Below are 24,072 nucleotides of genomic sequence, written 5' to 3'. Positions count from 1 at the left end.
CTCGGGCCGAGTCCGTGTCGGACATGCACAGTACTACCTTTTGCTCTGCTGGGAGGAAAAGGGAAGTTGAGTATGTAAGTGTCAAATTTGAAAAGCATGCCTGAGCTGGGAGTCCAGGATGTCAAGGAGGGAAACGTGCATCCGGACTCCACAGACTCTGAGTCTGCGCAGTGAGCGAGTGGGTGTCTCTATAACGTCATCGTGCTCATGCTGCAGCTTCCTTCCATTCCATCTATCCAAAAGTGTTAAGTACAGAGAGTGCATTAGGGTCGGGTTGGGCTCGGGACGGATTGGGCAGGGGAAAAAATGCAAGGACTCGGGCCAGGTCCGATGTGGTTCTGTCGGGTTTGGGTCGGGTTTTATTCCCCAGACCCGAGCAGGCCTTCACTTCCAGTCAGCGCTTGCAATGTTAAGTTTTTGTTCATGTGGTGAAATAATGTGTGTCTTGGCAGGTGGGGGGGGGGGGGTTGCCTGACAATTTCCTCTAACCACAATAGCTTTACTTTACAATGCTGGAAAGGAAGTTACACAATTGTTACTTTGGCAGAAAGTTAACAATTCTTCACGAAATCCAAGAAATCTATCTTTGGTCATATCGGCATACTAAGCTAACTCTTCCACTGACCACCCTATACATGCCACTTTTTCCATAATTATTTTTCTCTGCCTGCTTTCCCTTTTTTTCTTTCCCTTTACCCAGGCACTTATTCCTTGCTAAGGTACAATTTCATGAGCACAAAATGCTCTTCAGCACTTGAACTACATGGCTGAATTTCCCATTTGAAGTTCAACAGCATGTCAGTCTATTCCATAAAAAGGTATCATAGCCAAGGCCAATGCCGTCAGATTGTTTTTATTCATTCATGGGACGTGGGTGTTGCTGACGAGGCCAGCATTTATTGCCCATCCCTAATTGCCCTTGAGAAACTGAGTGGTCTGCTAGGCCATTTCAGAGGGCATTTAAGAGTTAACCACATTGCTGTGGATCTGAAGTCACATGTAGATCAAACCAGGTAAGGACGGCAGATTTCCTTCCCTAAAGGACATTTGAGAACCAAATGGTTTAATTGGTAATACACGCACATTTGAGACAGAAGTTATTGGTTAAAGCCCCACTCCAGGGCTCAAGCACCTAATCTAGGTTAGCATTTTAGTACAACACACAGGAAATGATGCACAAGATAAACCAAAGCTCTAACTGACCACTCATATGAATAATCTCTCAAGGCTATTCAAAGAATACAGAATTCAAGTCCTGGTCAACATTCCTCCCTCAACCAACTCTCATCATAAACTAATCATACATCTCATTGCTTTTTATGGGTCTTTGCTGTGCATGAACTGGCTCCTGAATTTGCCTATGTAACAAAGTAACTGTACTTCAAAGCAATTTGTCATAAGTAAAACATTTCTCTGACATTCTGAAGGCATGATTTGGTGCGGCAAGTTCTTTTTTCCTGTTTACCAACATTTACAGATGCACTTCCATCACGGCTCTTTGGAATACGATGTCATGCAGACCCCCAACTGCCAAGAATGAGGCAATATTAATTTCGTCATATGAACATTAATTTTAAACTGTTGCTGGAGTGAAGAAATGACTTGTTTAAAGAGATCACCAGAGATTTGGCTGGAGGACATTTGCATACTAAGAGACAGTGTTTGTGGAGCCAAAGGACTATTCCCTGATTCAAGTAACCCAAACAGATTTTGATCACCAGACAGTGAAGGTGTAAGGAAGCACAGTCCAGGGCCTAAGATAATACAATACACATACGCAGAAGTAGGTAAGCCAGTTAATCACATGACTGACCTGCTGGGCAACCTGGGGTTTTTGAATTGTGCCACACAGAAAGGAACAGCAGGCAAGTTTTGTAACTGAAGCTGGAACAAGCAAGCCTCTCTCCTGGCTGGCTCTCTCTCGCCTTCTCCCAAGCCACTGGACCGACGGAAGACACATAAATCTCAAGAGAGAAAAGACTCTGACATCGAAACAAGTTGAAGCGTGAACTGGGCCCCAACCAATAGCAGGACTTACTGGCAACCAAAGACTCCACATTGAACTCAAAGGACAGTAAATAACTACCAGATATTACCTCAAACTTTTCCCCTTGGTCTGTCTCTATCTACGTGTGTTTATCGCGTATGCATGCTAACGTAGTCACGTCGCATATTCGTAGTCGTTAGCCAGATTAGAGTTTACGATTAATAAACTTCTACCTTTCTTGTTTAAATCTAAAGGAAACCTGTCTGATTTCTTTGCCTTACAATTGGAGCGGTTAACAAGGATTCATTAAAAACACGGTGTTTCTAAAATTAAACCCTGTTACGGTTAAACCAGGCACAGGCTGAGAGGGAACCCCTAGACCCCTTCTCACCTGGTCATAACAGTGATTAGTGGGTTCATGCCCAATTTTCCTCCTCCTATCCCAGAAGCACTGTAGCCAATTTCGAAACCCAGGCATGAGCACAGTACTTCACTTGGAAGCTTTCTGGTCTGTAGCCCAACTGCAGTCTGCACTAGCTGAGCTATCAGGAGAACACTCACTAACATCTCACTCTCGAACAACTCATCAATACTTGGATTAAAAAAAAGTTAATCTCTAAGATCCTTCTTTCTTTATATTCACAGACACTTTTTAAACAAAAAAGTCTTGAACGTTTGTGAAATTTCAATTGCAAAGTGTGTGTGTTCTACTAAAAGTTTTTCAAAGACCAAACCCAAATGTCTTGCACAAGGGTTGCTTCAGAAAACATTCAACTGATACAGCACAGAAAGAGACCATTCGAGCCATTATGCCTGTGCTAGCTCTTTGACAAAGTTATCCAATTAGTCCCACTCCTACTCATTTCCCAAAGCGATGAAAACGTTTCCCCTTTATCCAAGTCCCTTTTGAAAATTATGCTTCCACCACTTTTTCCCGACAATACATCTCAGAACGGCATCTTGCATAATTTTTTCCCCTCATGCTGCCTTTTGTTCTTTTGCCAATTACCTTAAATGTGTTCTCTAGTTACAGACCCTTCTGCCACTGGAAACAGTTTTTCTTCAGTTACTCTATCAAAATCCTTCAAGCATTTGACCTAAAGCCTGGCTACCCGACCCAAGCCCGACTAGACCCGACTACATGCACGGGTTCGGGTTGGGTCTATATTCAGAGTCCAGCATTCGGGGTCAGGTCAGGTCGGGTCGGGCTGGACAGTGCTGCTTCCGGGAAGTCAGGAGATCAGGCTTACCCATGATTCTCCACAACTCCATCTGCAGGAATAGCTTGCTGCTGGAACGGATCAACGACATTCGTGTCGGGTCGGGGGCAAAAAAAGTTAAAGAACTTGGGCCGGGGTCGGGCTCAGGTTGGCTGTGGTCAGGTCGGTGTAGGGTTTCAACTTTATACCCAAGCAGACCTTGAACTTGAACACCTCGATCAAATCTCCTCTGAGCCTCACTGCACTAAGGAGAATCCCAGCTTCTCTAATCTCTCCATACAACTGATGACTTTCATATTTGGTACCATTCTAATAAGTCTCCTTTGCAGCCTCTCAAAGGTCTCGATATTCTTACTAAAGTGTGGTACCCAGAATTGACCATAATGCTCCAGCTGGAACCTAAGCAATGTTGTTTGCAAGTTTAGCATAACTTCCTTGCTTTGGTATCTATGCCTCTATTTATAAAGGCAAGGTTACTGTAAAAAAGTAAAATACTATGGATGCTGGAAATCTGAAATATAAACAGAAAATGCTGGAAATACTCAAACAAGTCTGGCAGCATCAATGGAGAGAAAAAGAAAACAAACATTTCAGGTCAGTGACCTTTCATCAAACTTGATATTGGATACCATATGTCTTTTTAACAGATATGGGTCTGTGCTGAATTTCCCATGCAGTGACTTAATTTCTCCAATGCCACCTCAGGCTGTTATTAAGTGGATGGCAAGCAATTCCATAGAGAAAGGAGGCAAATCCTACAATTATAGCACTAATTGACCCATTCTACTTGTTCTGTAGATGCTGGGTTAGTTCTTGCTTTCTCTCTCAAAGTTGTTGGGAAGCAAAACCAACAGCAATAGAAAAAGATCAGCACTAATGACCAGCTGCAATGACCCACATCTGGATGAACTATGATGAAGGCACATAAGTCTGCTGAGGAGCACAGGCAAAGGTCATACAGGCCACAGGAGGGACCTGAAGAGATGCTAATCAGGCGAAACTGAACTCTGATGAGGTTTCTTGCTATGTTCAGCACTGCAGATTCAAAATAAATGTGATTCCATTCAAACCTGCGATAGCAAATTGCTGGAACTGAACCAGAACTACCCTAAGGTACAAATATATAGGTAAAACTTTTCATAAACCAAAACTTGTTATAAATTGCTGCATTTATTCTAGAATTCCACAAGCAGCATTAAATAATAAGTGATAGAAAAAGGCACAATCAGTTTACTTCTGGTCTGTGTTCTGGAGATTGCAAGGAGACTTAACTGACATTTTCACAATTTTAAATTTACAAAACTGATCCAGGAAATTACTCACTGCGGTGAAGGATTCAAAAAATCAATGACACAAATTAAAAATTAGTCAGTTAGGAGTAATAGCCAAAGTCAGACAGATCTTTCACTCCAAGAATTATGGAGCTAGAAATGAGTTACTCAGGAAAGTCACAGAAGTAGATAGTATAAATGGGTCCAAGAAACAAATATGTTTTTGATTGAAGGAATACAGCGAAAAGACATCTAAGCGGGGTTAATGCAAGATTTGCCTTTTTTTGTTCCTGACATATGCTGAATTTTATATAAAACTTGGAAACATAATAATTATGGCTTGCGTTGCATCAAGTATTGCAAACAGGGAACTCAAAATGCAGTTGGAATCCAGGCTTGGCGATTTGGAGTTCCAATGGATATACTTTGATGCGCAGAATGGCTTTTTCTTAACTTCAATTTTCCTTATGTACCAAAATGTTCAAATAAACACTTTTGGCGAAGAGCTGTCAGTCAGTCAATTGGTCCAATATTGCTCAATTATTGTCACAGGATGAATTCTTCGTGAGCTTCACTGAATTGGTAGTTGCCGTGATGTAATTTGGTTCCTCCACTACTGTACATGGCAGAGTTAGGCCTCTGTGCTCAGAATGTCATAGTCCAATCAAACCCATTTTGTTAACAAGAGTCAAACACATACTGAAAGGGAAATTCTCGACCACATTCTTAATTAGCTCGTTTTACCGCACATTGCGCAAAATTCAAAATGGCAAAATTGCTATTCAGTGTGCCTATGGGTTTCTGTATACACTCAGATGTGGGATATTGTCAATGCCCATGATCAGTGCTGATCTCTTTCCTTCTCTTGCTGTTCTATTAGAAAAAGCTGGGAATTTATCTGGAAGCAGGTTCCATTTGCACCAATATAAAATACGTTCAATAGCTCATTGGTGAAGTCACCTAAACCAAATTCAGATGGGCATTGTAATACCACTTGAGGAAGTAATCAGACCATTGGAACTTAACATCTGCAGTAGAAATGCAATAGCCCACAGTGAAATATAAGGTTGTCAGCTGATCTGTCTAGAACTTTTTAAACACTCAACTTCTAATCTCAACAGGAGAGTTAATTATATTATTAGCAATCAGTTGACTATCTTTCAGCTTAATATTTTCTTCCACCAATTTTCCAACTTCTTCCAAAGCTGTTAACTAGTTGAGGTATACTGCCACAGAGATCCTCTAGTACCTTACTCTAGTATTATCAATATGTATGTACCAAAGTAAAAAAAAAACTTGCATTTATAATGGGGCCTTATCACTTCCTCAGGATGCCACAACACATTTTACAGCCATTGGATGACCTTTTAAAGTATAATCAGAGATATGTAGGTAATTACAGCACGTGGCAAGGTCCCACAGAAAACAAACAAATGAATGACCAGATACTCTGCTTATTGTGGTGCTTTTTGAGGGAACTAATTACTGTTCTTTGAACGATACCACTGGTTCTTTTACATCAAAGTTTCGGATGAGCTCAAGTTTATGAAGAGTGGAAGATAGGTGGTCCATTACGATAGCACTGGAATAATTGAGGCTGGAGTTAACAAAATATGGTCAGTTTGGGGTCAAATACGATGCTGAGGTTGTGAATAGTCTGGTTCAGTCTCAGGACAGTGGCCAGGAAAGAGGATAAATCAAATGGTGAAGGAATACTGTTTGTGGCTGAAGATAATGGCTACAGTCTTCCTAGTATTTAATTCTGCTCAATATTAATCCCTCAATCAACATAAGAAATAGGATTGTCTGGTCATTATCACATTACTGTTTGTGGGAGCTATCTGTGCACAAATGGCTGCTGCATTTCCTGTACTACAACATTCCAAAGACTACACTTTCAGTTTGAGGGAAAGAAGAATGGGTCCAAGACTCGTATTTTAAATGTACATAAGGGCAATTATGAGGGCATGAAAGCAGAACGAGCAAATTTGGTTAAGGGATAGGTCAATCAATAGAGATGCAGTGGCAGATATTTAAGAGGATATTGCAGAATACACAGTTTAGATACATTCCAACGAGAAAAATTCCAAGGGCAGGACCCACTATCCATGGTTAACTAAAAAAATTAAAAGATACCAACAAATTTAAAGAAAAAGTTTATAATTGCACAAAGATGGGTGGCAGGTCAGATGATTGGGCAGAATATAAAGAACAGCAAAGAATAACTAAAAGATTGATAAGGAAGGTAAAATTAGAGTACGAGAGAAAGCTAACTAGACAGACAGTAAGAGTTTCTATAGATATTTTTTTTTTTAAAGTTAACAAAGTGAGCGTTGGTCCTCTAAAAAGTGAGTCTGGGGAATTAATAATGGACAATAAGGAGATGGCAGAATAATTGACAGATATTTTTCATCAGTCTTCACTATACAGGATACAAGTAACATCCCAGAAATAGCTGTAAATCAGGAAATGGAAGGGAGGGAGGAACTCAAGAAAATTACAATCAGGGAAGTGGGACTGAACAAATTGTTGGAGCTGTGGTCTGACAAGTCCCCGGTGCCTGACGGACTTCATCCTTGGCTCCTAAAAGAAGTGGCTAGTGAGATAGTTGATGCATTGGTTTTAATTTTCCAAAATCTCCTAGATTCGGGGAAGGTTCCATTGGATTGGAAAATAGCCAATCCAACACCCTTATTCAAAAAGGGAGGGAGACAGAAAGCACGAAACTACAGTCCAGTTAGATTAATATCTGTCTTAGAGAAAATGTTAGAAGCTATTAAACACGTTATAGCAGGGCACTTAGAAACATTCAAGGCAATCAGGCAGAGTCAACATGTTTTTGTGAAAAGGAAATGATGTTTAGCTAATTTATTGGAGTTCTTTGAAGGAGTTACATGTGCTGTGGATAATGGGGAACCGGTGGATGCATTGTATTTAGATTTCCAGAAGGCATTTGATAAGGTGCCACATCAAGGTTATTGCACAAAATAAAAGCTCACTGCGCAGGGGGTAACATATTGGCATGGACAGAAGATTGGCTCACTAACAGGAAACAGAGAGTAGGCAAAAATGGGTCATTTTCTAGTTGGAAAGGTGTAACGAGTGGTGTGCCTCAGGATTCAGTGCTGTGGCCTCAACTTTTTACTATTTACATCAATGACTTGGATGAAGGGACCGAAGGTATGGTTGCTAATCTGATGACACAAAGATAGGTAGGAAAGCAAGTTGTGAAGAGGACATAAGGAGGCTACAAAGGGACATAGATAGGTTAAGTGAGTGGGAAAAAAAATCTGGCAAATGGAGTATAATGTGGGGAAATGTGAAATTGTCCATTTTGGCAGGAAGAATGACTGAAGCGGGAGGAGTGCAATGTTAATTCAGTCCCACTTCTCCATAGGTCACAACATATCAATAAATTTTCTCACTTACCAAAACAGCCAATTAGATACTCCATTTGTCCCCAAAATAAATCACAACCAGGTTTCTTGAATAAAATTATCCGATTATAAACCAAGTCTTAACCAATAATGAGGTAAATATATACGCGAATTGAGATATTAAAGCCCCAAATTTTTATCCTTGCCCTCATGCACACACATCCAAAAACCGGTAAACCGGAAAAAAGGGATTTTTTTTGTTCACAGCTGTTACAAAGAAATAGAAGGAATAAAAAAAATACTGCATATGGAAGTCCTTTGTTTTGGCAAGGTGTCCCAAAGTTGAATAGTTGGCTGCAACTAGGAATCTTTGCAGGTGAGGCTGAAGAACAGTCTGTTTGGGTAGGCAAAGAAATTCAACTGCAGAAGGCTTCACATAGATCTTACAGCAGATGTGCAGCAATAGAGGTTTCAGTACTCACACATTCGATGCAAAGTTCATTTGAAGATGTAAGGTTTCTGCAAATATTCAGGGTTTCTGCAAAAATGCAGGAGGCAAGAGTACAACTTCATACAGGCTTGTGCTTTTCAAAAGCAGGGATTCTTCAAAGAGAGGCAAATGTTTTCTTCTGAACTCCTGGCAGGTCCATAAACAAATTCCAATTGCCTCTTTTAGTCCAAAAAACAGCATCAGTTCAAAGTGAAACCAAATTTGTTCCCAAGAAAGATGCATGGTAATCATAAATTCTGTCTTGTCACAACAAAGAATAGCTCTTAAGTCAAACCCTGTGGTGTTTTCTTGAAATCATATGCTTTCTAGCACAACTTGCTTACATTCACTTTTTGTTGAACTTCCTTTCCAAAAAAAAAACAGAAGGTCAACCTCTTCAGTTTTAAAACGTAGATTCCAAGTTTTAACAAAAAATATACGGAAACTCTCAATAAAAAGCATATTATCTAAATGGTGAGAAACTGCAGAGCTCAAACGCAGAGGGATCTGGGTATCCTAGTGCATGAATCGCAAAAGGTTAGTATGTAGGTACAGCAAATAATTAGGAAAGCTAATAGAATGTTATCGTTTATTGCAAGGGGAACTAAATACAAAAGTAGTGACGTTATGCTTCAGTTATAAGGGCATTGGGAGACCACATCTGGAGTACTGTGTACAGAATTGGTCTCCTTATTTAGGGATGTAAATGCTTTGGAAGCAGTTCAGAGAAGGTTTATTAAACTAATACCTGGAATGGGCAGGTTGCCTTATGAGGAAAGATTGGACAGGCTAGGCTTGTATCCGCTGGAGTTTAGAAGAGTAAGAGGTGACTTGATTGAAACATAAAAGATCGTGAGGGGTCTTGACAGGGTGGATGTGGAAAGGATGTTTCCCCTTGTGGGAGAATTTAGAACTAGGGGTCACTGTTTAAAAATAAGGGGTCGCCCATTTAAGACACAGATGGAGAATTTTTTTTCTCTGAGGATCGAGAGTCTTTGGAACTCTTTTCCTCAAAAGGTGGTGGAAGCAGAGTCTTTGAATATTTTTAAGGCAGAGGTAGATAGATTCTTGATAAGCAAGGGTGTGAAAGGTTATCGGAGATTGACAGGAATGTGGAGTCAAGGTTACAATCAAATCAGCCATTATTGACTGACGGAGCAGGCTCGAGGGGCCGAGTGACCTACTCCTGTTAATTAGCATGTTCACGCCAAAAACACTTAATTGGGCATGAAGCACTTTGAGACAATTGGTGGTAGTGAAAGGCACTATATAAATGCAAATCTTTCTTTCAATTCAAGGAAATTGTTGCTAATCCAGGATTGGATGTCAGACAAGCAGGCTGACATGAAAGGAGTGGAGGTGTCAACGTAAGAACATAAGAAATAGGAGCAGGAGGCAGCCATTCGACCCCTCAAGCCTGCCCCGCCATTCAATATCATGGCCAATCTGTCCAAGACCTCAACTCCTCTTTCATGCCAGCTCCTCAGAGCCCTCAACTCCCCAACATTTCAAAAATCCATCTACCTCCTCTTTAAATACTTTGTGATCCAGCATCCACAACTCTCTGGGGTAGAAAATTCCAGACATTCACTACCCTCAGAGAAGAAATTCCTTCACATCTCAGTTTTAAATAAGCGTCCCCTTATTTTGTAACCATGTTCCCTAGTTCGAGATTTCCCCCACTAGTGGAAACATCTCAACATCTACCCTGTCAAGCCCCTCAGAATCTTACACATTTCAATAAGATCACCCCTCATTCTTCTAAACCTGAATGAATAAAGGCATAACCAGTTTAGCCATTCTTGATAAATCAACCCCTTCATCCCAGGAATCAGCCCAGTGAATCCCTTTTGAACTGCCTCCAATGCCAGCATATCCTTTCTTAAATACAGGGACTAAAACTGCACACAGTACTCCAGGTGAGGCCTCACCAACACCCTGTACAGTTGTAACAAGACTTCCCTATTTTTAAACTCCAACCCCCTAGCAATAAAAGATCAAAATTCCATTTGCTTCTTAATTACTTCCTGCACCTGCATGCCAAATTTTTTGTGTTTCATGCACAAGAACACCCAAATCTCAGTGCTGCACTTTTTGAAGTCTCTCTCCATTTAAATAATCGTCTGCCTTTTGATTCTTCCTACCGAAGTGCATGACCTCACACTTTCCTACATTAAACTCCATCTGCCAAGTTTTTGCACACTCTCAACCGATCTATATCCCCATGCAAATTCCTTATGTCATCACCACATGCCCTCCCACCTATTTTTGTATCAGCAGCAAATTTGGATATATTACACTCTGCCCCCTCCTCCAAGTCATTAATATGTCTCATATGTAAAACATGGTCAAATGGCAAAGCATTAATGATGGCACAAGGACTAGGGGACACAGATTGAAAGTTTTGGACAAGAGATACAGGGGGAGGATGAGGAAGTACTTTTTTTTTTACATAGGGTTTTTTTTTATTTTATTTAGAGATACAGCACTGAAACAGGCCCTTTGGCCCACCGAGTCTGTGCCGGCCAATGACCACACATTTATACTAATCCTACATTAAGCCCATATTTCTTACTACATTCTCCTACCACCTACCTACACTAGGGGAAATTTACAATGGCCAATTTACCGGTCAACCTGCAAGTCTTTGGCTGTGGGAGGAAACCGGAGCACCCGGCGGTAACCCACGCGGTCACAGGGAGAACATGAAAACTCCGCACAGGCAGTACCCAGAACTGAACCCGGGTCGCTGGAGCTGTGAGGCTGTGGTGCTAACCACTGCGCCGCCCGTAATGACCATTCCAGTAATGACCTGGAACTTGCTGACCACAAGGGTGGTGGAAGCAAAGACAACCAATGACTTCAAAAAGAAAGATGGATGGCCACTTGAGGGAAAGAGACTTAACGGCAACGTGCACCAAGCAGGGAAGTGGGACTGACTGGATAGCTCTGTGGAGAGCCGGCATGGACTTGATGAACTGAATGGCCTCCTTCTTTGCCATAGCTGACTATGACATGCAGGGTTCTTGGCATTATAGCATGTGTCAGGAGGAGGAGGAGGAAGAAATTGGGGAGGACAGATAAAGTTAATCTCTAACAATGGGACTAGTGGCTAAAGGCTATAATTCAGTACAATTGATGAAGATACTCTTCAACCTGTAGTCTTATTATGTAATGAAATTCAGTTTTCATTCAAAGTATAAACTCAATGTGACAATGCAAATCTCAAACAGTGTCAGTTTTGTAAAAATACTATTGCAGTATAGTGCTCCAGATCCCTATCTGGCAACAAATGCAGCCTATATTGAGCTAACTGAAATGGTTACACACTTAAATTGGACAGCAAAATGTTATCACTGTTGGTGGCAATGGTGGAACAAACAGAAGTGATACAGTCATACTGGCTGCAGTGAGATCTTGTGCCATTCAGTACTGGTGCAGATAAATCGTGAAGACAGTCATGGACTTCCGTCATCACTGATAGCTCCAATTATGACCCTGAAAGTTGCTGAAGCCTGCCACGTGTCAGGAGCAGATATTCTGCAACGTCATATCATAATGCCAAGGTTACAATCAGAGGAGTGGCACAGTCAGCTGACATGTTTAAGAAATAATCCACGTGTGTTCAATTACTCAATGAATGAAGATAAATAATCCAGGAAATACATTATTTTTCGCTAGAACTTTCACTTACACAAAAAAGGATTTATTTTTCCGCAAAATAAAATTGGTCTAGCATCATATTTGTCCCACCTCTTTCAATCATGCAGCTGCACAGCAGAACAAGGTGTAACAATGTGGCAAATGGAAAAGAACAGTAAGGAACTACAGAACTCTAAACTTAACAGAAAAATTCAAACACAAAGTTCACAAAAAAAATCAAAGAATGCAAGATGGTGAAAAAACAGTTAAGGCATAATCTAACAAACTGTCAAAAGAGTTTAACTCGTGGAGATTTTTCTCCCAGTTGATGAATCAGTAATGAAGGGCCACAGACTGAGATGGGCAAAAAGCAATGAGTACAGAAGAATTATCACAACTAGTTACTGAAGCAGAGTCCATGATAACTAATGAGGGAATTCGAGAAAAGAAATTGAAATTAAAAAAATTACAAAGTTTACAATAAAAAGCAGGTATGATTAGAGCAGATAGCTCCAGTGGGGGAATTAGGAGCAGAATGAGGGGCCAAATGCCTCCATCTGAACTTCAGCTGCTATCATTCCACGATAGGGACAGAACTGAGCAGCACTGTGGTTCAGGTCACTCTAAAGTTAAGTAATTTGAACTGAATACAAAGAGAAAATACTGTTTTATTGGGCTATTTTTTTTTTAGCAGCAGCAGGCATGCAAGGAATAGAAAATCATTGATAATCGTGCCACAAGTTTGAATTTCGTGCTGCCACATGGCTGTGGGATTCTGACAGGATAAACTACACAAGCTAGATCCTGTGGTTTACCAGAACAAACAGATCAATTTTTCATGCAAGAAAATACAAGCCAAATAGGAAAAGATTTTCAGAGAAATAAGCATATATTTCAAATATCAGCTTAACGCATGGTAGCATTCACACCTTAAAATCAGAAGGTTGTAGGTTCAACCCCACTTTAGGACTTGAGCGCATATTCCTGGCTTGCATTGTGTAGCAACTGCCTTATCTCAAAAAGGAGAAATTAAGTAGATCCTCTATCCGTTTGTTCATGTAGACGTAAAAGATGCTACGGCACAATTTGAAGAACACTCAAGGAACAGATTAACTAGTCATACTGTTTGTTGGACTTTGCTGTGCACAAATGAATTCACAACATAACATAAGTGCCTGCACTTCAAAACTGGCTACGAAGCACTTTGAGACCTTGAGGAACGATTAAGTATTTGCATTTATGTATCACTTTCTTGATTGGAAGATTTAAAAAATCAACCCACAATCTACCCAAAGCAACCCCCTGCCATTAATGCCTAGTGATCAGGAGACCCTTTATATCCACTTTCCAAGGAGCACCTCCAATCTCGCTACTTATCTGTACAGATCTACGTACTGCGAATGATGTGGCCTGACAAAAGTAATTACTCACCTGGATATGTTAAATGTGCATACATCTGAGCATCATGAGGCTTAAGTCCACACTCCCAATTTTCTCCCATTATCCCCCCCATGTTCCACAAGGTGCTAGCCTTGCTGGGGTATAGGGCCACAGACACCCTCCAGTACTTGGTCTAACTGGTCACTTTTCACATATAAACCACGATGTAGAACACATTCTATGTTATATTGTCCTTGCCTAAAAGCTACACAAGTAGTGGTCAAACTATTTTATTTTAAGATGCATTTTAAAAACAATTCTGTTGCATCTGTGAGCACCAAAATTCCCATTCTGTTGCAAAGTGCAACACAAACCCTATTTTAAAAGGCAATAGTAGAGCAATGCACAGAAAATTCAGAACTGATGCATTCATAACTCAAAATGCATTATAAGCCTCTCATTTTATATGCATTCTAACTGGGAATGAATCTAAAATGCCCTCCATTTACTGTCATTTTCACATTTCCTACTTCAGATATAAAGTCTGACTCAAATCTCCAGTGCATCACCATAAAAAGACTTCACTCAAATTATGAGCTCCTGATGTGGAATATTAATTTGCCTTCCTGTCTATATGTTGATGAAACAGTACAGTTAGAAAAGCTGCAAACAGCAAACCATTGAAAACAGTTTTACGGATAGTGAAGTTTGCCTCACTAGAAAATAGTGAGCAATGCTACACACAATCCATAGTTTTAGACAACACATCCCTTTTCAGAACTTTACACAACTTTTTTTCCATTCCATACCCCCACCCCAATAGAGACATTGACTTTTGCAGAGCAGAGTTTGGAAACACAAACCTCTGCCCTCTTACCCAAATGACCACTGTTTAAAAGGTATATGCCAATGAATGCTGTTGAATGCTACTCAACGATGGGAGTATCAAAGTTCATCCAGATCCTGTCCTTACTGGACATCCACATGCACGCATTTTTTGGAGCAAATCATGGGATAACAACAGAATGAGAAACATGATTTTTCCCCTCCCTATTGCAGGTTTATTCAAAAAATAGATTTTATTCATAAAATTTGTAAAAGTACATTATGTAATGTCAAATTTGAACTGTTGTGTTGTGCAATACAGTTCAGTTCCTTTCAGTGCACTATGTTGCACTCTGAGGTGCCTCACTACCCTTACAATTACAGGTTATATAAACATACAATATGCATTTCATGTCAAACATTTTCTCTGGTACACACAGCCCGAGGCGTTTTACACAGGTTCCAGCCCCGCAGTGTACTATGGTGGGAGGGCATTAGACTTGGCCTTTCCCCATTGAGCCATTGCAGCGACTGCCTCAAGCTTTAGTGCATCCCTCAGCACACAGTCCTGAAACTTGGAATGTATCAGTCTACAACATTTGGCTGTGGACAGCCGTTTGCACTGGAAGACCAGCTAGTTTCCAACAAACCAAAGAGCCCTTTTCACCGAGCCCTCTTCCTCCATCAGATGATGATGGACTCGCACAGAGACCACCCTGGGAAAAGCCCATTGAGCACAGGGTCATGCGTTACGGAGCTGCTCGAGATAAAACTTGACAAAAACCACTGTCTCTCTTTTCAGACCTTCTTTGCAAAGGTGCATTCCAGAAGGAGGTGGTCAATGGTCCCATCCCCACTGCAGCATCCTCAAGGGGAGCATGGAGGCAAGGAGACGTTGGGTATGCATCAAGGATCTGGAGAGACCTTCTCACAACCAGTCAAGCTATGTCTCACTGCTTGTTCGAAAGTTCAGGCAATGAGGCATTCTGCCAAGTGACTGACAAGCTGCTCACGGAACTATACGACAGGATCCACCATCTCCTTTTCCTGCAAGGCCTTGAGGACATTACGTGCGAACCACTGCATGACGGACTTCCGGGCAAAGCTGTTTTTCTGCACAAACTTTTCCACGATAGACAGATGATATGGCACAGTCCAACTGAATGGAGCGTTCCGCGGCAAAGTAGCCAGGCAAATCCTTTGCAACACCGGGGACAGATAGAACCTCAGCACCTGGTGCTTGCGTACTGAGGGTCTACATATAATTTGTTGCAGCTTCACACAAAAGGTGGCCATCAGATTAAAGGACGACATTGGATACGTTTCCCTCCCCACCCCCACTTAACCTAGTGATTTTTACATCCTGCAATGAAAAGGCAGCATTGCTCCCACATGCCCAGTTTCTCTTGTGCAGTTTTTGGTGCACAATCCTGCCCCTTCAAACCATATCCACAGCACCTTCAGGTAGTTGATCTGATGGCGAAGGGGACAAAGGATAGGTCAGTCCAGTTCCCAAAGAACATAGCCTCACTCTAGCCCTGTTTACTTTGGTTCCCAAGGCCAGTTCGAACTGGTCGCAAATACTTAGTCTGTGACTGACAGCGGATCGGAGCAGAAGAAAGCAATATCATGTATGCTGCCTGATTGTCACCTCTGATAGATTTGGCAAAAGGTTCGATATAGCACACGGACAAGACAGCCTTGCCCGACTCCAGATGGCACAGTGGCGCATTGGTTAGCACCGCAGCCTCACAGCTCCAGCGACCCGGGTTCAATTCTGGGTACTGCCTGTGTGGAGTTTGCTAGTTCTCCCTGTGTCTGCGTGGGTTTCCTCCGGGTGCTCTGGTTTCCTCCCACATGCCAAAAGACTTGCAGGTTGATAGGTAAATTGGCCATTATAAATTGCCCCTAGTATAGGTAGGTGGTAGGGAAATATAGGGACAGGTGGGGATGTGGTAGGAATATGGAATTAGTGTAGGATTAGTATAAATGGGTGGTTGATGGTCGGCACAGACTTGGTGGGCCGAAGGGCCTGTTTCAGTGCTGTATCTCTAAACAAAACTAATTTGATCGGAAAGCTTTCAGATTCCCACCCATTAATTAAAACTGCACTACTGATGTTTGTGTAGAGTAGTTGCATCCAATTGCTGGTTCCCTCCCCAAATCCCCTTTTGGAGAGCATGTTCATCACGTAGGTGTGCGATATTCTGCCAAAGGCCTTCTCCTGGTCCAAGCTGACGAGGCAGGTGTGCACCCTTCTTGGCCTGTATGTAGGCCATTGGATCCCTGTGTAGAGTGGAGCTATCAGAGATCTTCCTGCCAGGTACAGCACAGGTCTGATCATGGTGAATCACCAACTCCAGAACAGACTTGACCCAATTAGTGACAAACTGGGACAGAATTATGTATCCATTTTAAGCAGTGAAATGGGCCACCAATTTGATTTCCTCCCTCTCCCCCTTCTGCTTATAGATGAGAGTGAAGTTGCCTTTCCTCATGAATGCTGACATGCTGCTGGCCAGAAGCATACTCTTGTACACTTCCAGCATGTCTTGGGCGATCCAGTTTCACAGAGTTGAATACAACTCGGCCAGTAGGCTGTTGCTTCCAGTAGTTTTACTTGAAGAACCTGATGGCCTTTGTCATCTCGTCAAGGGTTAGCGTTTTTTCCAGATTCTTCCGCTTTCTGTTGTCTAAGACCTCCATGATAGAGGACAGGAAGGACTGGGAGGCAGTGCTGTCTGTGGGCTTCACGTCATGCAGCCCAGCATAAAAGGATTTGCTGATCCTTAGTCTGTCATGATGTGATGCAGTCTTCTTCCTTCAGGCTGCCGATCACAGAGCTCTCTCTGTGTACCTTTTGGAAGAAATGCAAGCCCATCTCATCCTGCTCCATTGAACAGACTGTGGACCAGAAGATGATCTTGGTGGCCTCCGAACAAAGAGTGAGGGTTGCTGGCTGTTCATCTCTTGGAGATCCTCCTTGACATCAACCCCCATCGACTGCAGCAGGAGCAGATTCTACATGCTTTTCTGGAGACGGGACATTTCCCTCAGTCTCTCTCTCCTGCCTTCTGAACACCTTCAAAGATGAAAAACCTCGATGTTCTCCATGATCGCTTCCCATCAGTGCGTTTGGGACTCAAACAGGCATGCACGGATCTCCAACCTTTGTAATCCCTTTTGAGTTCCTCAATGTTTTCTGGAGGCAACAGTTTCACATTCAGTTTCCATGGACCCTGCCAACCTCTGGTCTTTCAGGGTGACAATTGGCCAGTGGGAGGCAGTGATCAGAGAGGAACACTGGCAGATCTGACCATGAGCGCTCGGGTCACAAACAGGAAGACCATCCTGGAATGGACAGGCATGTCTGCCTGGACCAGATGCATCTACGTGATGCTCCATCTGCAGGGTTGCTGAAGACTTCACGCAACTTGGCATCTTTTATTGCTTCCATCATCAGGAGTCTGGTTGTGACGTGCAGTTTGCTGTTGGTCCTGCCAGATTATCCGGCTGCATCAATGACATGGTTGAAGTTATCTCCTAGCACGACTGGCCTGGATCTGTTCTGGGCACAGACCTGAAACATTAATTCTGTTTCTCTCTCCACAGGTGCTGCCTGGCCTGCTGAGTGTTTCTAGCATTTTGTTTTTATTTTATGATTGGCCAAGACATCGGCAACAGCAGTGGGAACTGCAGGAAGATGGCCAGTTGCTCGTTCTTCAGAACGAGGGCCTACACCTTGAATAACTGGAGCAAAGCATTTTTGTATATTATGTCTGCTACAAGGAGGCAGCCACCCACCACCTCCTTAACTTCGGTAATGAAGTTGCCTCCCCGCAGAGTAACAGTCATTTCCTCCTGACCAGGTCAATGGTCCATGGGACCATGATCATTGCCTCTAGGTGCGAACATGCAATATTCTGCACTCATACAGAAATCGGTCAGCTTTGACCTTGGCAAGGTAATTCAAGGTTGAAATACTTTGGTGTAGTGGCTTTAACACGACACACATCAATGGAAGAAATTTTTAATGCCATTTAAACTGTGTAATTTACCAGTCCAATTGTCAATGCTAGCCCCAGTACTTGGATATGTTCCTGCATACCCATAGCGTTAGCAAACTGTTACACTGTCACTGGGCTAAGACAACCGTCCTGACCACCTACGAGAGAGTTGTTGCACCAGGGTGACTTCGGCTGTGGTGGGGGGCGGTGTTGTGGAATATGTGATAACGTAAGCAGGGAGGTTTGGGCTTTCCTCCATTGTTGCTGTCTTGTCTCTGTTACTTTTCTGGGAGTTTTGCTGCTCCCGGCTTCCCAAAGCTGGGGTGCACAGGGCGCTAAGTTGTTCCCAGTTTCCCCGAGTGCGCTGGTCAGGTTGCTGCTCCGGGCCTAACGAAGCTGGAGTTGCTTCTGGTCGTCTGGAGTTAGGGTGCACAGGATGCATCACTGCTCCCAGTTTCCCAGAGCTGGGGTGCAATGGACAGGTGTTCTGAAGATGAGACGGCCTTTCTGCATTCCTATCATCCTTGGCATTTCGCCATTTGTTTGGATGACAAGGTCAACTGTAGCAAACCCACTGATACTCTTGAAAACTGCTAATTTGACACAGCCCAGGGATGGCATTTGGGACCTTTCCGCTCAGTGTGGCTGGGCCACAATGCAAAATAATACAACACTGAAAAATAGGATTTCACAAAGTGTATAAGTTTAGATAACACATCCCTTTTTTATAGGCCACAGTATCTACATTGCATATATCTCCACTTGACCGATGTACTGGAGGGAACTGTACCCCAACAGGAGTTGGCTCCTTCACGAGAAAATGGCAAGGAAATCGGAAAAAAATGCAATTTAAGTCTTAATTTAAGAGCAATAAACTGAGTGAAAAGTCTAGCTGTATCTTGCAGGAAGTAACAAGATTGAAAAATAGGAATAGATAGATATGAAAATATTTTCAAAAATGCATAAACAAAGAACATACATAATAAAATGCATATAATGCAACAGTTATGATAATTTCATTCAGACTGATGAATAAATAAACTGGTATTTTATATTCAAGAGCAGTGTTAAACCCTCACTGGAACACAGGTCATAATTCATGGTTCTTACTGGGCTCCAATACAGAAATCTTACATAAAATATGCTGCCTCTGTATAACTTTCAAAGACAGACTACTTATGTGACTGCACTCAAACAAACAATGCTGTCTATAGAGTGCCGGGAGACTTCCTCCCACGCTTTAGAATCGCGAAGTATTAGCAGAGCAATTCTACTGTAGAAATCATTCTTAAAGTGAAGTTCCTCTGTGTAGTGTCATAATACCTTCACAAGTTGGCCCTGAAATGCATATTTACAATTTTTTGCAAAATGGCACTTTTTTTCAAATTTCAAATACTCTGAAATTCTAGAAAACAGAAATGTTTCCGATCAATAATTTTTTCCCCTCATCTCCATTGAAGGCACTGACCACAAGATTTAAGATCCACTGGCACTTCGCCAGTACCTCACCCAAATGGTCATTCTTCATGTGTGCTGGACACTGTCAGCAAGCTATCCAACCATGAAGAACGTTACATCCAAGCCCACTCCTGTCTCCACACAAGTACTTTCCAGCAGAGGTAACTGGATAGTATTAACAGAAATTTTGGCTGGTTTGTTTACGGCACAGACTGACCCTTCTGCAAACATCACCACAATAGGCATTCAACAGATCTTTTTCTCCCACTCATGCTTGAAAGTAACTTGCAGAGAATTAACTGTTCCAATTAATAAAAGTTGTCATTACATTGAAATTAAATCATTGCCACACAACGTGGCAAATGGGTTTCTTTGGATCTTTTTATAATGAGAAACCAATATAGTTTAGCAAATGGCAGCCAGATACACCAGTCAATTTTAAAAGCAAATTTAAAATCAATTCTGATGAAAGGTCACAGACCTGAAACGTTAACTCTGCTTCTCTCTCCACTGATGCGGCCTGACCACCTGAGTATTTCCAGCAATTTCTGTTTTTACATCAGTGAATTTTGTTTTCCTCCCTCTCCTGAACAGACTTATGCTGCATCATGACCACAGTATCTTCCAATACTTAACCCAACTGGTCTCAAGTTCAACAAGACTATTTGACCATAGGGAAAAATGGTAGCCAACCTCACCCAACATATGCTTAGAAATTTTTACTGAGTCTTTAGATGGAAATCAGCAGCAACAATCCTAATTTTCCACAAGCCATGAGTACTAAAATCAACTATAACACCCCAAATGCTGCTCTGCCTGACATTAGGAACATTAAAAACTGTATACTTTCAATAAGCTGCATTTTTTTTTTTATCTTCCCCACCAGTTACTTACCTAAGGGTTTGAATTAACTGTTATACTTTCCCATCAGGTAGTACGAAAATGCATACGTTTTAAGTTTGAAACATCCAGGCACCCAGCTCGTTTACAGTCACTTGTGACAAAATAATGCTACCGTCTCCCTATAAACCCTCAACATTAACGTTGTTAAACACTGTAGGGCTGCATTTCGATCAACGCAATTTGCAACTCTTCCAAGATTAAAGCGATTCATGATAAACATCGCAGTTCACTGGCTTGCAAACTAATAAAGTGTCACAAGTTATCAGTACGTTTTTTAAAAAGCCACATTAAAAATCCAACCGGAACTAATAATTCATTTGGCATCGAGATTTCATAACCAGTCTCTTTCACGTTGGTAGTAAAATAAATCCAAGTATTTGTCCAAAAATCAAAAAGGAAGCGTTTCTGTTTCCCGTTCCCAAATTCCTTTTGCACAGGAAAAAGTTGTATTCAAACTGAATTTGCTGACCAGCTGAAACAAGTTAGAAGTCACTGATTTTACAGCAGCAAAAAAAAATCCAGACTTCTTTTTATGCTTTTCCATGAATTTACTTAGGGGGAAAGGTGGAATTTTGCATTGCCACTATATTACCATTAAACACGGTTAACCACGCTGTAGCAGTAAGTTACAGCGAATGTTTCTGCTGGCAGAGAGTTGAGTGACACTGGCAGCACCCGGACTGAAAGCTCATTCCTTCACAGAGAACCCCCCCGGCCCACTCCAGCGCCTTACCTGACTCGCTTTGTAAAACTGCTTCTTCAACCCAGCCACCGACATCCTCGGACACTTTTAACGGACAACAATTTAAAAAGAAATTAAGTCGCGACTGTTTTTAATTATTTTCTTCTCGCTCTCTCTTCACTTTAAACAAGCGGATCCCAGCTACCGTCACTCTGTCAGGAATCTTACATGGCAACCGCAGCTACTTCCGGCAGCGCGACAAGGAGCGCCACCCGCCGGCAGGAAAGTAGCTCAGCGACTGGCCAGGTCCTCCAAACACAGCGCCTTCTGCCGCACTCCAGGTCCTCCAAACACAGCGCCGACTGCCGCACTCCAAGTCCTCCAAACACAGCGCCTACTGCTGCGCTCCAGGTCCTCCAAGCACAGCGCCCTCTGCCGCGCTCCAGGTCCTCCAAACACAGCGCCCTCTGCCGCGCTCCAGTGATGCAGTCTGTAGACATATTGCCACCTGTCGCCCTGGAGGACTGGGATTATTCATCTTTCTGTGAGCTGCTTGGATTTATTTTTTATTCTTTTTTTTTCTTTCTTTTGGGCCTCCTTATCTCGAGAGACAATGGATACGCGCCTGGAGGTGGTTTTTTATTATTAGTCATAAAATAGTCTTTCTTTATGGGGTGTGAATCCTCTGGTATTGCTGAAGAAGGTAAAATGTAAGTCACTGAAATGATAATGTCACCTGTAAGCGTTATCCGCAGCTTTCTTTCATCATGAAGAAACTCAAAGGAAAGGGTCTAGGTCCTTTAATTCAGGACATCCTGAATGTTGGAGAGTAGTAGTGATGGGGTGAGTCAAGAAGTTTAAATTGGAGGGGAGGAAGAGGGAGATGAACTGCAAATATGTTTCAATTGAGTGAGTATACGTTATCTTTATACGCATGGGAAAAGTTAAAACAGATTTCACCCGCCAAAAGCAACCGACTTAATTTATTGTAGTGGACCCATCTTTGATACTCTGAACTTGAAGTTTGTTTCAGGGTTTTCTGTCTTCACTTTTTCTTAGGCCAGTGGAGAAAAATGTTTTTTTCTGTCTTGCAAAATTGAAATGTAGGTCAACAATACCCTTTAATGAGTGTTGCATGCATTACATTCAGGAGAAAGGTTGCCTTTTTCAAACTTCCATTCCATTGCAATACAAACTAATCCCTCAGCTCTGCTGCTGGCAATGGGAAGATATACAGGAGTAGGTCAGAGTAACACAGTAGCCAATTTTCATCTTTTTTGGGGGCCAGCAGTATCTTTCTGCTGTTCAACTCTGCTTACCTCCCGTCTGCCCTCATTGAAATGCATTCCTTGATGCTGGGACATCTTCCTGTTGACAGCAACAGGCCTTCAGACTCCCACCTAAGAGCTGATTCTCAATGTTCGAGTTGAGGTGGAGAATACCAGTAGTCTGTACAACTATGTATGTGAGTCCAGACTGCTCTTTGTAAATGCCGTTTCCAGCAAGGTTCATCGTCCTTAGGTTGGAGCACTCAAGGCAATTTCAAACAATTAATCTGTGAGATGAACTAACCCAGCTCAGGTAAGAGTTAAATATGTCACATTCCTAGTTTGTATGGCTCATTTCCTAATGTATTCACATCCACCAAGAACAAGGAAATTACGGAGTGATTTGATAGAGTTGCTTAAAATTCTGAAACTATGATTCAGGGTTGATGGAAACAAACGGTTTCCAGTGTTTAAAGCATCCAGAATAAGTGGGCAAATATAAGATTAAATGTAAGAGATTTAGAACAAAGCAGAAGAAATATTTTTACATTGTGCAGCCATGGAATGTACTACCAGACTTAGAGACTGAAGCTAGAGACCATCTCAGTGTTTAAAAATAGGTTAGATAGGTGGCTAAAGGAAAGGGGGATATGGGAAAAATGTGGACACATAAGATAAGGACATTTGTTTATGTTGAGGATAAAACCAACACACATTGGATGGGCCAAACAGCCTATTTCCATATTGTAATTTCTGTGCAATATGCTGATGTTTGAGAGCGAGAACTGGTATATTGGGCTTGGATATTGAATATTGGGAACAGTGAAGCCATTATCTTTGGTCCCTGCTCCAAACTCCATTCCCTAACTACCTACTCCATCCCCCTCCTTGGCAACGTCTGAGACTAAACTAGACTCGGGGCGGCACAGTGGCGCAGTGGTTAGCAAGGCAGCCTCACAGCTCCAGTGACCCGGGTTCAATACTGGGTACTGCCTGTGTGGAGTTTGCAAGTTCTCCCTGTGTCTGCGTGGGTTTCCTCCGGGTGCTCCGGTTTCCTCCCACATGCCAAAGACTTGCAGGTTGATAGGTAAATTGGCCATTATAAATTGCCCCTAGAATAGGTAGGTGGTAGGGAAATATAGGGACAGGTGGGGATGTGGTAGGAATATGAGATTAGTGTAGGATTAGTATAAATGGGTGGTTGATGGTCGGCACAGACCCGGTGGGCCGAAGGGCCTGTTTCAGTGCTGTATCTCTAAAAACTAAAACTAAAAAACTGTTTGCAACCTTGGTGTCATGTTTGACCCCGAGATGAGCTTCCGACCTCATATCCGCGCCATCACGACGATCGTCGATTTCCACTTCTGTGAAATTACTCGACTTCACCTTGCCTCAGCTCATCGACTGAAATTCCAGAAGTCCAGGCTAATGTCCTGGGGACATGGTTTCAAATCCTACCATGGGAGTTAGTGGAATTTAAATTCAATTAATAAGTTCAATTAGTTAATAAAAATCTGGAATTGAAAGCTAGTCTCAGTAATGGTGCCATGAAACTATCACGA

The 24,072-nt window shown here is 42.1% G+C and overlaps 1 protein-coding gene across 2 annotated transcripts in view; it reads right to left on the bottom strand.

Annotated features, from left to right (window-relative positions):
- LOC137351752 (endophilin-A2-like) overlaps positions 1-21,505 on the bottom strand; it is a 151,239-nt gene extending 129,734 nt beyond the window's left edge. For both annotated transcript variants that reach the window (XM_068016547.1, XM_068016546.1), the window contains exon 1: positions 21,294-21,505. In XM_068016547.1, coding sequence (XP_067872648.1) covers positions 21,294-21,338 — 45 coding nt within the window. In that variant the 5' untranslated portion in view covers positions 21,339-21,505. The remainder of the gene's footprint in view (positions 1-21,293) is intronic.
- Positions 21,506-24,072: the final 2,567 nt, after the last annotated feature.

This window comes from Heterodontus francisci, chromosome 36 (assembly GCF_036365525.1).
Source record: "Heterodontus francisci isolate sHetFra1 chromosome 36, sHetFra1.hap1, whole genome shotgun sequence".
Taxonomy (NCBI): domain Eukaryota; kingdom Metazoa; phylum Chordata; class Chondrichthyes; order Heterodontiformes; family Heterodontidae; genus Heterodontus; species Heterodontus francisci.
Note: the sequence above shows the minus strand (reverse complement) of the source record. Positions and strands in the feature narration are given on the sequence as shown.